Below are 15451 nucleotides of genomic sequence, written 5' to 3'. Positions count from 1 at the left end.
TGTGATCCAGGACTGCAAACACCAGCCTGTGATCCAGGACTGCAAATAGCCACTGCTCTGAATTAAAAGATGCAGCCATTAGAGAAAAAGCAGAAGAAAGACAGTGTTATAGCCAGAGACCGGAATCCCCTCTAGTACTCCTAAACAACACACCTCTCAAAGCAGAGTGGATGGGTGAAAGGACTTGGTTCAGATCGGTTTCACCAATCCAGCCTGTTAGTGAACGGGTTCCTGAGAGGAAGCAGAACAAGAAGGATGCTGTGGAGTAAAGGGATCTGGGTCTGGGTCTACAGGAAACTAGCACGAACCCAAAGCGAAAGAGACGAAAAGACAGAGCACTGAGGAAAGTACAGATGTCATGACATTTATTCAAGGCATGCTACAATTAAAGTTGATTAGGAAAAAAGTCAGCAGATACTCTGGGTGGATAATAATAATAATATTAATAATAATAATAATAATAATAGCCGTAACTCTAATAATGATTATGTATATTATTAAGCAGTTTAGAAACAGAAAAAGAAATGCTTCCTACAAGATTATAAAACAAACAAACAAAAAACTTCCAATCAACCATGCACTGCAAAATTAGAAAATATGTTTCTTTAATAGTCATCTTCTATTTGCATTTTATTACATCAAACTGAATCTGCACGTCTCTCTCCCCGTTTCCCACAATGTCAACTGCTTTACAAATGAAAGCTGGTACTGGTATGATATCAAAATACAGAAGACAAATTGTGTTTTTCTGTTAATGTTCATAAATATAAAACCAGTTCGTATTCGTATGTTTGTATCTTGTTCCGCAAAACCTTTTTTTTTCTTTTTTCTTTTTTTGGGCCAGGATTAAAAAAAAAAAAATCCCTAAACAAAGGGAACGTATATTTACAGCATTTGTTTCCTTTTGGTAGTGGAACATTCATCCAAGCTATAAATTAGGTATTTCAAGGTGTGTCAAGCATTCTGAGGTCCATGCAGGCACTTCTGTATGTGTGCTGTGCCTGAGCTCCACCTCAATTAGCTGAGTTTAGTCCCTCCTTTTTATGCAAATTTACAAATTCAATTAGTTAAATGCAGCCCAGATCATTTCCACACAAAGAAAATATAGAAAAGACAAGATGGCTGAAATTTTAAGTTCAGAAACACCTCAACTCAAAAGAACGAGTGCAATGGACGTTTTTGCATTTGATTTGTGTGCATTTAGGGATCAAAGTGTTCAGACAGCCAATGTAATTCCCAGATCAAAGTACATTAGTTTTATGCCTAAATTCCATAAATCATGTTTTGTCTAAAATGTCAAATGCATGCATAATCTTAATTCATCATGACTGGAGGGCAAATTAAAACTATTGGGCATCTTGTCAAATCTAATTTTCTACCCCATAATCCATACTAGCTAATCTGTGATGGCTTGCACTGCCTTTGCTAAGGAACAGAGAGCCCGAGATCTCAGCCTCTGCAGCATTACAACAGCTGAGCTTAAGATCGACATCCCACCCACAAAGCCACCATTTTAGAATAAGAGCCTAGGAAATAGCCATTGCACCTGGACTTGAATTATTCATGAAATTCAACTTCTCTGCTTTATAGCAATAGAATATTCAGTTAAGAGCTAAACATTGCCCCCACCAGTCCAATTTTAGCCCGATTCCTTTGGTTTCATTTGTTAGTGAATCATTATATCTTATACATTTAAATAAAGCTTTCTTACATCAATTTGTTTAAAAATGAGATGATAAATCTAATTGGTAATGGTTCTTTTAGTTCTGAAGTAACTAACCTAACTTCAAAGCCGGGGACCAAAGTAGGCTTTCATGATAGGCTGTTCCAGCGGGCCAATCAGGGGCAAGAAAAACATTCAGTATCGTAATAGTAGCTCTCGTTAGAGGGACAAATATATGGCTTGACCTTTTGTTTTAGGGGAAGCAAATCAATACGATAAAACACATTCACTTCATTGGAAACCAGACTTGTAACAACAATGCAAAAAGAAAAACACGAAGAAAAAAGATTGTTGGTTCTGATACACATTCAGGAATAAAGATACAAATAAGATGGACGAAAGAAGATGAAAGGCACATAAACTTTGGTCCTGCGTTATTTGTGAGTATAAAACCATTAAAAAAAACCAAAAACCCAAAATGTTTCAAACCGGAGTGACAGGAAACTGTCTTTCATCATGGCGGGGACAATGGAGCCTGAGTCAAGACAGGACTGAAAATGACTGAGTGAAGCGGAGAGGAGAAGAGAGAAAAATGCGCAAGACGGCGGGAATCAGACATTACCAGAGCAACGGTTTTAGTGCCCCGTGGTTATGAAGGCTGGCTTGTTCTCCTCTTAGTGAGTGAAAAGCTGTAGAGCCGAAGCCGGCCACGGCCCGCCCAGCTGGAGGAGGGGCCGGCCACGCCCAGTCGAGCTGAGGAGCGGGAGGGCACGACGTTAACAGCATACGCCACACGCTGCTTCACACACGGCCACCAAGACTGACGTTTAGTGAGCAAAACAAAGCTGTCTCTCGCATTCTCTCTCTCACACACACACACACACACGCACGCACGCACGCACGCACACACACACACACACACACACACACACACACACACACACACACACACACACACGCGCGCACACATTCTCTCTCTTCCGCTAGTGTGCCGGTGGCTACAGCCGACTGACATTTAGAGTCATACTGACATCCACCTTTAATCAGGTTTCACATCCCTGCCAAAAAAAAAAAAAAAGAAAGAAAAAGCAAGGGGGAAAATAATCACTACAGATCACGCAACAGACCAAATCCCCTACATGAGTATAAGATACAGTAACAGAACTCAAACCACACAGACAGACACGCAGAGGGGACGTCTCTGACAGCTGTGCTCAGGAACAGGACTACTGACAGCGCTACTGAGAGCGCCTACTGACAGCAGAGCTGCAAAGCTGCAGTGAATGGTGCAGGTTTGCCCAGACCAACAGACAAGAACTGCCGTGGCGTACCGCTCCGTCTCCTCGGGTGTGGAGTGGACTGTGATTTTTTCAGGTTAATCACTTCATTTGGCTGAACAGCAGGTCTCACTCGGACTTGTGGCAGGAGCAGCACTCCCATTCCTCCCGCCAGTCCAACTCCAGGCCGAGTACTGCCAGGATTTCCACTGTTAGGAGTTTGGACTGGGGGAAGGGGATGTTACCCAGTTGCCATGGTTATATTCACTTAAGCGGTTGCCATGGTTATATTCATTTCACTGCATCCCGTCGAGTTCTCATCTGGGAGCTCCTATGGTCAGTGTTCTGAGTTCCAATGTTTGCTTTCTACCTGTTTCTAATTCTAAGTACACAGGGCAGTTCACTGACGCTGAGACACGCGCGCGCACAGAGGGTGGACACCCACAGCAGACACTGAGCTTTTGAGATTTTACCACTCACTCATATTTCTCCAATGTGCATTCAAAGCACCAAACATTAACTTATGATTTGAAGACAGACCACACAGTACTGAATCCCCACAAAAAGCACGTCTAAAAAATCTACGAGAAAATTAAAGATCAAATGAAATCAACCCTCTCACCAATCCCACAAAATAGTACTTAAGATATCTTAGGTAATATTTCTAAAACCTATTTGATTATAAACACATTATAAGGCACATAATAAGAAAATTAAGTAAATACACAGTAAATATGATTTTTTCACCATGATTTCTTGAATGATTATAGTGGTACAAAAACCCGATGAGGTTTCAAATTTGTTTTTTTTTTCTTTCCATAAAAAAGAACAAATTACCAAAAATAAGTAACTTCTTTTTTCCAAAAAATCTTGACAATCCTCAAGATATATAGACCTGAATAGTTTTGCTTTATTTAAGACTGTAAACTTCAAAAAAATTCTTTCAATTTCTTTTTGAGAAGTGTTAGCGAAGTATGGAATTGCTGTAGGTAAAACCAGGAGGAAAAAACGGTCACTGTCCCTTGCCTTGCATTTCTGGAGCCACCGTGGTGCTCGAAAGTTTGTGGACGCTGTAGAATTTTCTAGATTTCTGCATAACACATCGCTTTCTGTTTCATTTTAATTTTCACACAACTATCTATTTTTAAATCTCATTTATATTATTGGGTTCTCCGTTTTTAGGACTGTTGTTTTAGTTCATATTTATGCAGAAATATAGTAAATTCAAAGGGTCCACAAACCTTCAAGCTCCAGTGTTTTTGTTTATGCTGATTTCAACTTGTCTGATGAACCTTTTTTTTTGTTTGTTTTGTTTTTTTGTGGGACACAAACAGGCACGTGTGTGAGGAACAGGAGGAGCGCCCTCTAGAGGTCCTCAGCGGGTCTACAGTGACCCTCCTTGGAATGTTAAGGCTAGTCCTTGGCAGCTCAAGACAGCACCTTGTCTGTTTGCACGCTGGAGGTGTTCCACTAGAGAGGCGGATGCCCAACCGTGCTCCAGATGAGCCACTGCAGCCTGATTTGACACGTCTGCTGCAGTCGAGCCTTTCTGAAGTGTTTAAACGTGTAAACATTAGAAGCTGGAGTGTCAGCTCAAGCAGGTAGCAGACCAGGAGCAGGATAGACATCCCTGTCCTACAAAGTCCTGATGAGTTCCACCACTTGATTAAACAGCACTAAACATGTACACATCAAAACACAAACGCAAGCACGCACGCCTGCACACACACACACTCACACTTCAAACTTTCACCATCCCCACTGAAACTGCATAACAATGTCTTAAAATTAAGTTACAACACATTTCAACTTTTTTTCAATACTTTTGTAATACAATCTTAAAATGTGACTGTTTCAGAAGGGACAGATATTAGTGCCACATGGACACCTCTCTCTCTCTCTCTCTCTCTCTCTCTCTCTCTCTCTCTCTCTCTCTCTCTCTCTCTCTCTCTCTCTCTCTCCCTTTTTTGGTTTTGTACTTATGTGGAGGTGTTTAGTGTGGGACAGCAAGGCAAAAGAGAGTGTGTGACGAAAGTGACAGTCTCAGTGCCAACGCCGACGCTGACCTATGACAAGACCAGCGCTCGCAGCCCAGGAGGCAGAGAGAGCACAGAAACAGAACCAGTAGAACGGGAGCTCCTCGCAGGTCCATTCTACTCATTCCAATTCTATGGCAGTTACCTGACAAGACCCACTCCTAGAGAGCGGAGACCGCTTGTCAACACGTCACAAGATGAACAAGTGGCGGGGAAAACAAAACAAAACAGTTAAAAAAAAACAGCATCTGAATACAAGAACTGAATCAGGGTATAAGAGGGAAGTGAGTGGAGAATGACCCAATCCCCACCCATAACGCATTGTCAGGGGCTACATCATTCACATTCAAAAATCCATTCAAGAGGAGGTGGAGCCTCCTGACAGCTGGGATCTGCTGTCTGGAGTGTTCCGGAGTATTCCGGAAGTATGGACAGCTGGCAGTTCTTCCTGGACTAGTCGTGCATGCTCTTTGTTTGTTTTTGATTCGTTAAAGAAGTCTCTCCAGTTCAGTGGGACCAGACCCGCCTGTGACGGCAACAGACAGCATCCTGTGCAGTCGCCATGGATACGTCGAGACAGCAGTTTAGGTCAGACGGGCCCACTACAGCCTTGTCCGTTAGAAATTAAAAACAAAACAACACCCCCCCCCCCCCTTTTTTTTTTTTTCACAGGAGAACATAAAAGCATTCCATTCACCATCTATTCACAGATCCCCCACCGTCTGGTCAAACAAGAAACACACACAATGGTCAGTGTCCCCCCGCATCCACGGTCCTCAGTTAACACCGATCAGCTGCACAGGGAGTCTGAAATGTAAGTCACTCAGTGCTCCACTGCACTTTACTGCTACTCAAAACTTAGGGACAGCCCGCTGGTTAGGAATGTCGCTACAGGGTTTCCAACCCAGCAGCACCGTGTGATAACATCAGAGACATTCAGAGACCTTCCTGGGTAATGTTGCATCCACCTATCCCATGAGCCCCAGTTCTGAAGTGCAGCAGGACTAGGTGGGGCACTTGGATGAAACAGACAACAGTTATTGGGCCATAACTGTGGTGGCCCCGCCCACAGCTTGACTGTAACAAGGCTATTGGGCTACAGGAGTTTCCATCTCCAACAACGCCTCCACGTCCGTGCAACACAGAAGTCATCCTCAGCGACTGGTTGATCAGGAAACGTACTTCCTGCAGTGTCATTGAAGCTATCCAAGTGTGTGTGTGTGTCTGAACAGCCCAGAAGAAGAGAGCCAACTTCCTCGCTATGGAAGTGCCCTCATCTCCAACTTAAAAAAAACAAAACCAAAAAAAAACAAACAAACTCACCTCCAGCCTCTACCTGAAGGTCATACAGTAGTCTTTAGCTTCTTCTTTAAACTGCTTTTCCTACAAATCTCTAAAACTAAGCAATTATGATTGGTTTTTTGTGTTTTTGTCTATTGTTTTCTCTCATATGTTTGTAGTTCATCGGCCATCATTTGCAATTGACCGATCAGCGTCATCTTGGTGCGGGAAGCTGAAGTTCTGGGGGTGGGAGAGGCGTATGCGCAGGGAGAAGGTTCTAGATGGTGGATTTGGAGAAGGTTCTAGATGGTGGATTTGGAGAAGGACACTCGTAGGTGGTGGTTCTCTCCCAGGTCGTGGTTATGGAGGTCGATCAGGGCCTGGATGGCCTCCTCCACAGAGCCCAGCTGGATCAGCGCCATCTTGCGGTCCTTCCTGACAAATGAGAGAGCGCACACTGAGAGAGCTTCTTCGTGGTGAATGGCGAACACCAACATGGGCTGTTGTCAGCCAGGACCGTATGCAGGGGCACGAGAGTAATGAGCTTAGTCGGGGTCCCGTACAGGGACAGGGATCAGGGTTTACTGAGCCCAGCCCTGTGGGACCGCCACATTCAGCTAACGAGTAGTGGCATAAATGCTGCAGGTCCGTGGGAAACACTGCCCTTCTGACACAGTTCACAGGTGATGATGCCAGCTTACATCTTTATTAGAAAGACTGTAGCCTCTAATGTGGTGTTTTCCAAAACTTGGAGAATCGCCACACTGCAGAGTTCATGGTTTTCATACAGGCAACTGAGGTTCCCACAACCGCAAGTTTGTGCAGTTATTGGACAGTTTTAGTTTAACATTTAATTCAGTGGTATCTAAATTGTGTTGTGACCCATCACTTGTTAATTCTCCAAAAGATCGACTTAACCTAAACTACAAACCAGCAGTCACAAAAATTATAATAAACTCTGTTGATGTTTGCCAAAAGACATAAAAGCTTGATCCCTCAGGCAAGACCAGTGCTCTGGCTATGATTTGACTACCTGAGCACATGGGAGTCCTGGATCAAAAGCACATAAATGCATATTTTAATACCTCGCTTATTACGTGACTGTCATTCTCTAAGGCAGAAAAAAACTGAAGAAGCTATGCTTTCACACTGGAGGCTGGATGTGTAGTGTACCTCCAGGAGTCGGAGGCTACACCATTTCCCCCTGCTCAATCATCCAGTGCAACTTCACGAGCTACTTCAGGTGCAGTAGCACAGGAGAACCGTTAAAGCATGCAGTGCAGGACTCTCAGGAGCAGACCTGTTTCACCTGCCCAAATTTCAAACAAACATTGCTCTTTGGGTCTTCTCCAAGTCGAGGACATGTGAGTTGAGCCTATTACTGCCATCTAGTTGCACTGCAAGTGTACTACATCTCGACTCGCTCAAACATTTCAGGAGTGAGGAATAATTCACACTGGTGCGCTTCGTGTGATTCAGCCAGTGTCTCTCTGCCTCTTTCACATCCTTAAGCACGTTGCATACCCTCAGGTCATTTCTGGTGTGCGCGTGCCTAACCCTACCAATCTCTTTCCCTCTCAGTGACCCCCAGAGGACATGTTGAAGCAAGCAGGTAGATGTGGACTCACTAGTAACCAGACAAACAGGGACCCACAACAGATTTGTTGTGAACAAGTCTGTTCATGTGTGCCTGTACACCCAAAGAAACCTCACCATAGAACAAACACAGTGCCAAAGCAATTGCTAGGGCCAGTGGGCTAGTGCTGAAGGGAACTTACTGGAAAAATTTGAATGCTTTGACGTTGTATCCCGAACTTGAGAAAAGATTCTTCAGCATGTCGTCTGCAATAGAGGGTCTGAGCAGGAGGGCCGGGAGAAGAGAGAGAACAGTTTACTACTGAGTTACTGGGGAGGTTAAGAGATATTAATAACAAACTGTTATAGTTAAGCGATAATAATAACACAGTTATGTTTAAGTGACATTAATAATACTGTTATAGTTCCGTGATAGTAGCGTGCTGTTATAGTTAAATATTAATAACACTGTTATAATTAAATGATATTAATAACAGACTGTTATAGTTAAATGATATTAATGACACTCATAGTTCAGTGATAATAATACACTGTTATGGTTAAGTGATATTCATAACACTATTGTATAGTTAAGTGATATTAATAACACCCAAGTATTTTTTCCATCTTTGAAATGAAATGAAGTTTAGAATATTTATTTATTTAATAAATATTTTAGTAAATATTAATATAGTTATTTAATTGCATTATTTAATATTTATTGCATTTATTACATTAAATTAGTTTAAAAAGAGCTAAAATGTGTTTGGGTATTACTTTACTGAAAATTCACAATACCAAAACAATCTGTTTCTCTCCAAGTGAATACATACAGTAAGTCCATTTCACTATTTTACATTTTCACAGAGCAACAGCCACTGATCTCTAGATCAGTGAGTAAACCTAAAAAATAATGTTAAAATCTAATAGACCTCAAAACTCAAAAGAGCTTTAAACATTAATTTATTTTTACGTGCTAATCAATTAAAAAGACTGGTCTTACAACCAGATCATTTGAGACTTGCTTTTTCCCCCCCCCATTAGATAATGCTTGCACGATCGTGCAAAAATGCATCCACGCTCACGGGATGTTGGAGAGGTGCAGCGTGGCCGAGGGTGGGAAGATGTTCTGGAAGTTCTTGGAGCCGGGCTTCTTGAAGCGGTGGAGGGGGCTGCCACTGAAGTCCTTGGTCAGGCCCTGATCCTCCTGCCCCTCTCTGGGCAGCTGCACTGTCTGGTGCTTGGAGATAGCCACCCGGATCACCCTGCCGTGTAGCCGCTGTCCGTTCAGATGGCTCATAGCTTAGGACCAAACACAGCATGCAGACACAACACAATCAGGCCCTGTCAGAAAATGAAGTGATTTGACTACCCCACCTCCAACAAAACCCACTCCACAAACACCGGAAGGGAGCTCTGTTTCTTTTTGTGCTTGTATTTTTTGCGAAATGCAGAAAAATCACCAGAGCTGTGATGATAAAATGTAATATAGCTCTGTGTACTTCTACAGTCATGTATTGTCCAGGCTTAGAAAAGAATGTACTGGTGCATAAGAGCCCCAACAGAATCAGAGCAGTGCTTAATCACGCATGCACGCGCACACACACCCACACCCACACAGACACATGCACACATGCACACACACACACACACACACACACACATGCACACACACATACACACACCCACACCCACACACACACCCACATGCACACACACCCACACAGACACATGCACACACACACACACAAACACGCGCACACACACACCCACACACACATGAATAGCAGAAGCCAATCAAAATATCCAGCGGACGTGGCTGGTGAGGAGCTGCATACCCAGCTGGGCTTGAGTCGCGTCGGCCATCTGCACTAAGGCGTTTTCTTTCTTGTTGAACAAAATCTTAACCCTGTGGACATCCCCATACACCCCTGCAAAGACACCAAGAGAGGACCCGAAATGAGCAACTTCAAGTGGATATTCAAATTCTCTTTGACCCCGTCACCCACAAACACATGTGATACTTTAACACTGAATCCAAAGATACTACAAGAAAATGTTAAAAAAAAAAAAAAAGCTAACCTCAGCCACTTAAGGAGAAGTCTTATTTAGAAGTACACAATGACAGCTTCACTTATATTAAAATTACACACACACACACACACACACACACACACACACACACACACACACACACACACACACACACACACACCCACTCACACAAGCACATGTTGTTTCCAATTATTATATGCTTTGTGTGTGTGTGTGTGTGTGTGTGTGTGTGTGTGTGTGTGTGTGTGTGTGTGTGTGTAATTTTAATATAAGTGAAGCTGTCATTGTGTACTTCTAAATAATCTCCTGTGTCTGCCGGCAAACAGAGCCGTTCCTTCAAGAAAACAACCTTCCACAGAATTAATCTAGTGGAGCAAAGGAATCACGCTTACCGAATAAGATGAAGAGTCCATGTGGAGATATACTCTGTATAGGGAACAGAACAACTCTTAATATCTGCCATCCAGACCGCCGATCAGAGGAGGTGTGAAACACACCCTTATACATAAACAAATACATACACACAGTGTTTCTATATATATTGGGATAGGAGGTGTGAGGGAAAAGCAATCAGATATCTGAGTAAAGGAGTTCTCCACTGCACTCCAATGTCCGATTAAAAGAATACTCCACCCAAAGATGCCAAAGCAGTACAAGGCAGTGGGCACGAATCTGGTGTGCTTGCGTGTCTGTGCGGTGGGGTGGGGGGGTGTAGGATCACTCACATCGGGGTTGAGGTTAGAGACGAGGAGAACGGAGTGGAGGGTGCTGGGGGCCATGCCGTGGATGGCCATCCGGCCAGCAACAGCCGACGTGGGGATGGTGAGGGGTCCGAGTGCCCCCGGCATGGCCTGCATGGAGAGACCTGCAGAGGGAGCAGCCCGCCACACAGGAGGGCCGAGAGGAGCAACTGGGTCACACAGGGTCAGACAGGAAATGGTTGCATCATCAAAAAAAGGCTTGAAATTCCTTGCTGATTTAGCAACACGAGATGTTCCTCGAATGCTGACTGTGGCATTTCAAACCTGTGTAGGATTGGGGCGTGCGGGCTTTAAAGTAAACCATTAACAGCTCCGAGTGCCCCCGGCATTAACAGAGGAAGAGGAGGACGAAGAGCGCAGTGCCCTTGAGAACTGCGGTGGTGGACTCATAAATATGTCTCACAGAAGTCCAACAAAACATTTATAACTGTTGTGATTTAAACTGATGATATAAGTCACTGAGGAGAATGGCAGAGCAGAGGGGCAATATAGCAGAAGAGTGAACCTTGATGCACACAGCGTTAATGCCGGGTGAGTAATCAACAACCAATTATGTGTAATACACAGTTTATGCATGTGTTGTTGTGTCATCTGTTATAAAGTGCAGTCAGTATTGGTAAACCTCTGTTTTCATTTGTGTTGCTATATTTAACAAGCAGGCATATACAACTGCTTGTGGCGATTACATGACATCCCTGGTTATTTAGTGTAAACCAGGGGTGTGAGCACCAGGCTAAAACTTTCATTACTTGGCTTTGAGTGTGTTTGTATGCGTGTGCAAGAATGAGAGAGAGAATATAAATGTGTGAAGAAGAATCAGAGAAAGAGAATAAGTGTATGCCAATTTGAATGAGAGAAATTGTTTGTGTACATATATACACACACTATATGGACAAAAGTATTGTGACACACCCCTTATTCATTGAATACAGGAGCTTCATTCAGTCCCATTGCCACAAAATCAAACACCTAGCCATGCAGTCTGCCTTTACAAACATTTAGCCATTCTAAAGAGCTCATGTTAGGCATTCTAGTCATTTAGTCAGAATGGGTCATTCTAAAGAGTCACTAAATTCAAGAGTGGTACACCATCGAAAGAAGCCAGTTTGTGAAATTTCCTCCCTGCTAGATATTCCACGATCGGCTGTGAGTGGCAAAATTGAATAGTGGAAGTGTTTAAAAATGACAGCAACTCAGCTATAAAGCGGCAGACCACGTAAAGTTGCAGAGCGGGGTCGCCGAGTGCTGAGGCACAGTGTGGAAAAGTCACCAACGCTCTGCTGACTCAATAACTGCAGAGTTCCAAACCACCTCTGACATTAAAATCAGCACAAAAACTGTGCCAGGAGCTTCGTGGCCTGGGTTTCCATGGCAGAGGAGCTGCATGAGCACAATGCCAAGTGTCGGATGGATGGTGAAAGGCACGCTGGCACTGGACTGTGGAGCAGTGGAAACGTGTTACGTGGAGTGATGAATCGCATCTGATGGACGAGTCTGGGTTTGGCGAATGTCAGGAGAACGTGCCTAACTGCATTGTGCTAACTCTAAAGTTTGGTGGAGGAAGGATAATGCTGTGGGGTTGTTTTTCAGTGGTTGGCCTAAGCCCCTTAGTTCCAGTGAAGGGAAACCTTAACACTTCAGCATACCAAGACATTTTGGACAATTGTGTGCTTCCACCTTGATGGGAACAGTTTGAGGAAGGTCCTTGACTGTTCCAGCATGACTGGGCCCCAGTGCACAAAGCACATGGTTGGGTGAATTTGGTGTGGAAGAACTTCACTGGTTCACACAGAGCTTTGACCTCAACCCCATCGAACAGCTTTGGGATGAACTGGAATGGAGATTGCAAGCCAAGCCCTCTTGCCCAACCTCAACGTCTGCCCTCACAAAGGGCCCACAGGTGTCCCACAGGTAGGTGTCCCAATACTTTTGTCCATATGGTGTGTGTGTGTATGCATATATATGAGAGATAGAGAGAGAGAGTGAGCCTGTGTCTGTACATTCCACAATCTTACCAGCAGCCTGTGGGAAGCCAACAGCAGGAGCGAAACCCGCCGCTCCAGGATACGGTGAAGAGATGATCCCAGGAGCTCCTACACACGTACACATACACATGCGCACATGCACAAGCACAAACCGCACACACAGGGCCATCAGCAATTAGTCAACGTCATCTCCATTTTCATCATGTAATTGTTGACTTTTAAAAATTTGGGGTCACAAAACCACCAGCGCATACTTTAAATAAATAAATAATTCTCCTTTACAGAACCAGACAAAAGTTTGGACACACCTATTTTCTATTTTGTTTATTTTCAACATTTTAAAAACAGGGAAGGTACCAAACCAATGAAATAACATGTGATTATGCTGTAATAAACAAATATTGACTTCTATCTTATAGTTTAGATTCTTCAAACTAACTGTCCTGTACTTTGACGGCTTTGTGCTCTCGTAACCAGGTTCATGAGGCAGTCACCAAGGATACTTCTCCATCAGTCTTGATGGCATTCTCACACATGAATGACACATGTAGGGTGAGGAACTAAACGTCTGAAAGAACACTATTGCTGAGGGTGCATCTAAAATTGTATGTGTGTGTGTGTGTGTGTGTTTTCATATAACATATGAATTCATATATAGGCTAAAACCTTTCCCAACTTATATGTCTTAGAAACAAACTTAAGCATAATCCATCAGAAAATGTGTTTATTACTATTAAAAACATACATTTATTCAGATGTGTCCAATCTTTCGAGTGGTACTGTATAATGACTTAGTTTCCACGGTAGCCAGGGCATTATCTACACTACCATCTGTGGTCACATTAAGAGATGGAGTTGATAGAGACTATGAAGCACTTCTGAGAGTCACACTGGACAAGGGCATCTAAGAAATGCTGCAAATGTGTACACTTCTGCAGGCGAACCGACACAAATACTACTAATAAAACACTTTGCTCAATTTAAGACACTTACATAACAGTGTTTATGAATCTGACAAGATTGTCATATAGAAACAGGTGAAAGCAGCACAGCACAGGGACCTGAAAGGTCGACTGGAGGCCTAAACAACCGGAGCTCTCTCAACAGGCGTCAGCATCCAGCAAAGCAGGCATGAGCGGCACATCTCTGCAAGCCCCTGTTCCACAGCGCCACGCTGGACCCCACTGTGCTGGACAGCACTTTGCTGGACCCCAGCACACTGGGAAAAATGGTATCACTGGACCTGAGGGCTAGCAGTCCTGTATGGAACTCTGTGCGCCAAATCTGTTCTGCCTCAGAATAAAACATGCTGAGAGGAAAAGTGTTGGGAATGCATGACTGGAGTTGAGAAAAAATGGCGGTGCTGAAATAAACACGGCCATCTTAACACCTTAACACCACCATCTCAACGCCGCCATCTTAACGCCTTTTTATTGCGTTTGCTGGAGCATGAGAGTTAGGGGGAACTCTGACGCTCGCAACTACTTGCAGGAGCTATTTATCAGCACAGATTTACAGGCTAAAGCCACACACACATGCAGGCATGCATGCACACACACACCTGCACACACACAGCTTATCAGGTAGCCACAACACCTTTGCCTGTCGACAGCAGCCATGATTTACAGGGCTCTGGACAACAAGACAGATGGATGAGCTGTCTGAGGTATCCACCACCTCCACTATAAAATACTCACAAAGACTATGCTCATGCACACACACACACACACACACACACACACACACACACACACACATATACACACAATAAATCTTCTCCTTGGATGTGGTTGTACAACGAACTCGCAACTGTGTGCATGTGTGAAAGCTAAAGATCAGACTTAGTCTCTTCCCTTTGAGGTGTCTGTGTGTGTGCACGTATGTGTTTGTGTGTGTGCATGACAAAGTGACAACATTAAAATCTAAAGCATACAGATCCAAGATTTATCAGTATTAGATGGCGATGAGAAAGACCATTTATACAGCACAGCCAGAGGGAGACAGAAGCAGATCGGAATACCTCACTCTAACAACATAAAGGTTGTTGCGCTACTGCACAATCAATCTTTACATCATAATCACTTTTGCACTGATGTGAATTCTGGCTCTGAAATGATGGAAAAAAAGAATTTAATAAAGGATTTTGATGGATGGAAGCCTTTATAAGAAGTCTGTGACTGACACTGTCATGGAGATGTTCATGTGCATGGATGGCATTGCTAAGAGCAGCCTGAGCACGACATGGGTGCCAACACTCTCAGCCAGTCTCAAAATTAATATGTGTGTGTGTGCGTGTGTGTGTGTGTGCGCGTCTGTGTGTGTGCATGTGACTATTACCAAATGCAGCAGTCATGGCTGGATCCAGCGTGGGCTGTCCGTCTCCTGAGGGCAGGTCTAGCCGCGTGAAGTCTCGGCTTTTATCATTGTTGTATTTCACATTCAGGCTGGTCAGCTTGGAGAACTCAATGCGGAGCGTACAGCAGGCGTTGTAGATGTTCTGTCCGTCCAGAGTCTGCCAGAGAGACACAGGCTGTTCAACCCTGCACGTAACGCCAGGAGACTGCAGTAGACCTGCCCTGATCCAGTGGCTCAGCTCATTCCAGTCGTGTTCAGGGGATCGCTTTCCCTCCAAAGCAATGTAAACCAGTCGCCTGCTGAAACCCGTGGCAGGAATATCGCCACCCTAAACACTGCCACATGATCCGAAACCAGAGAAATAGGAGAGCACCTAACGATAGGATTAAAAGGAAATTACAAACGGAGTCGGAATGGAAGCAGGAACAAGTGAGAGGGAGCTTCGGCTTTCTGCTTTCCTCTG

At 43.9% G+C, this 15451-nt stretch overlaps 1 protein-coding gene across 6 annotated transcripts in view; it reads right to left on the bottom strand.

Moving 5' to 3' along the window:
- Window positions 1–588: 588 nt before the first annotated feature.
- The window catches only part of ptbp3 (polypyrimidine tract binding protein 3), a 51346-nt gene continuing 36483 nt past the window's right edge, over window positions 589–15451 (bottom strand). For 5 of the 6 annotated variants that reach the window (XM_081702422.1, XM_081702418.1, XM_081702416.1 and 2 more), the window contains 8 exons: window positions 14971–15145; window positions 12664–12741; window positions 10613–10797; window positions 10280–10313; window positions 9671–9763; window positions 8918–9134; window positions 8036–8113; window positions 589–6692 (listed from right to left, as the gene is read on the bottom strand). In XM_081702422.1, the coding sequence (XP_081558548.1) occupies window positions 6560–6692; window positions 8036–8113; window positions 8918–9134; window positions 9671–9763; window positions 10280–10313; window positions 10613–10797; window positions 12664–12741; window positions 14971–15145 (993 nt within the window). In that variant the 3' untranslated portion in view covers window positions 589–6559. The remainder of the gene's footprint in view (window positions 6693–8035; window positions 8114–8917; window positions 9135–9670; window positions 9764–10279; window positions 10314–10612; window positions 10798–12663; window positions 12742–14970; window positions 15146–15451) is intronic. The other variant, XM_081702417.1, reaches the window with a different exon arrangement.

This window comes from Electrophorus electricus, chromosome 19 (genome assembly GCF_041902795.1).
Source record: "Electrophorus electricus isolate QZ-2024a chromosome 19, ASM4190279v1, whole genome shotgun sequence".
Classification (NCBI taxonomy): Eukaryota; Metazoa; Chordata; class Actinopteri; order Gymnotiformes; family Gymnotidae; genus Electrophorus; species Electrophorus electricus.
Note: the sequence above shows the minus strand (reverse complement) of the source record. Positions and strands in the feature narration are given on the sequence as shown.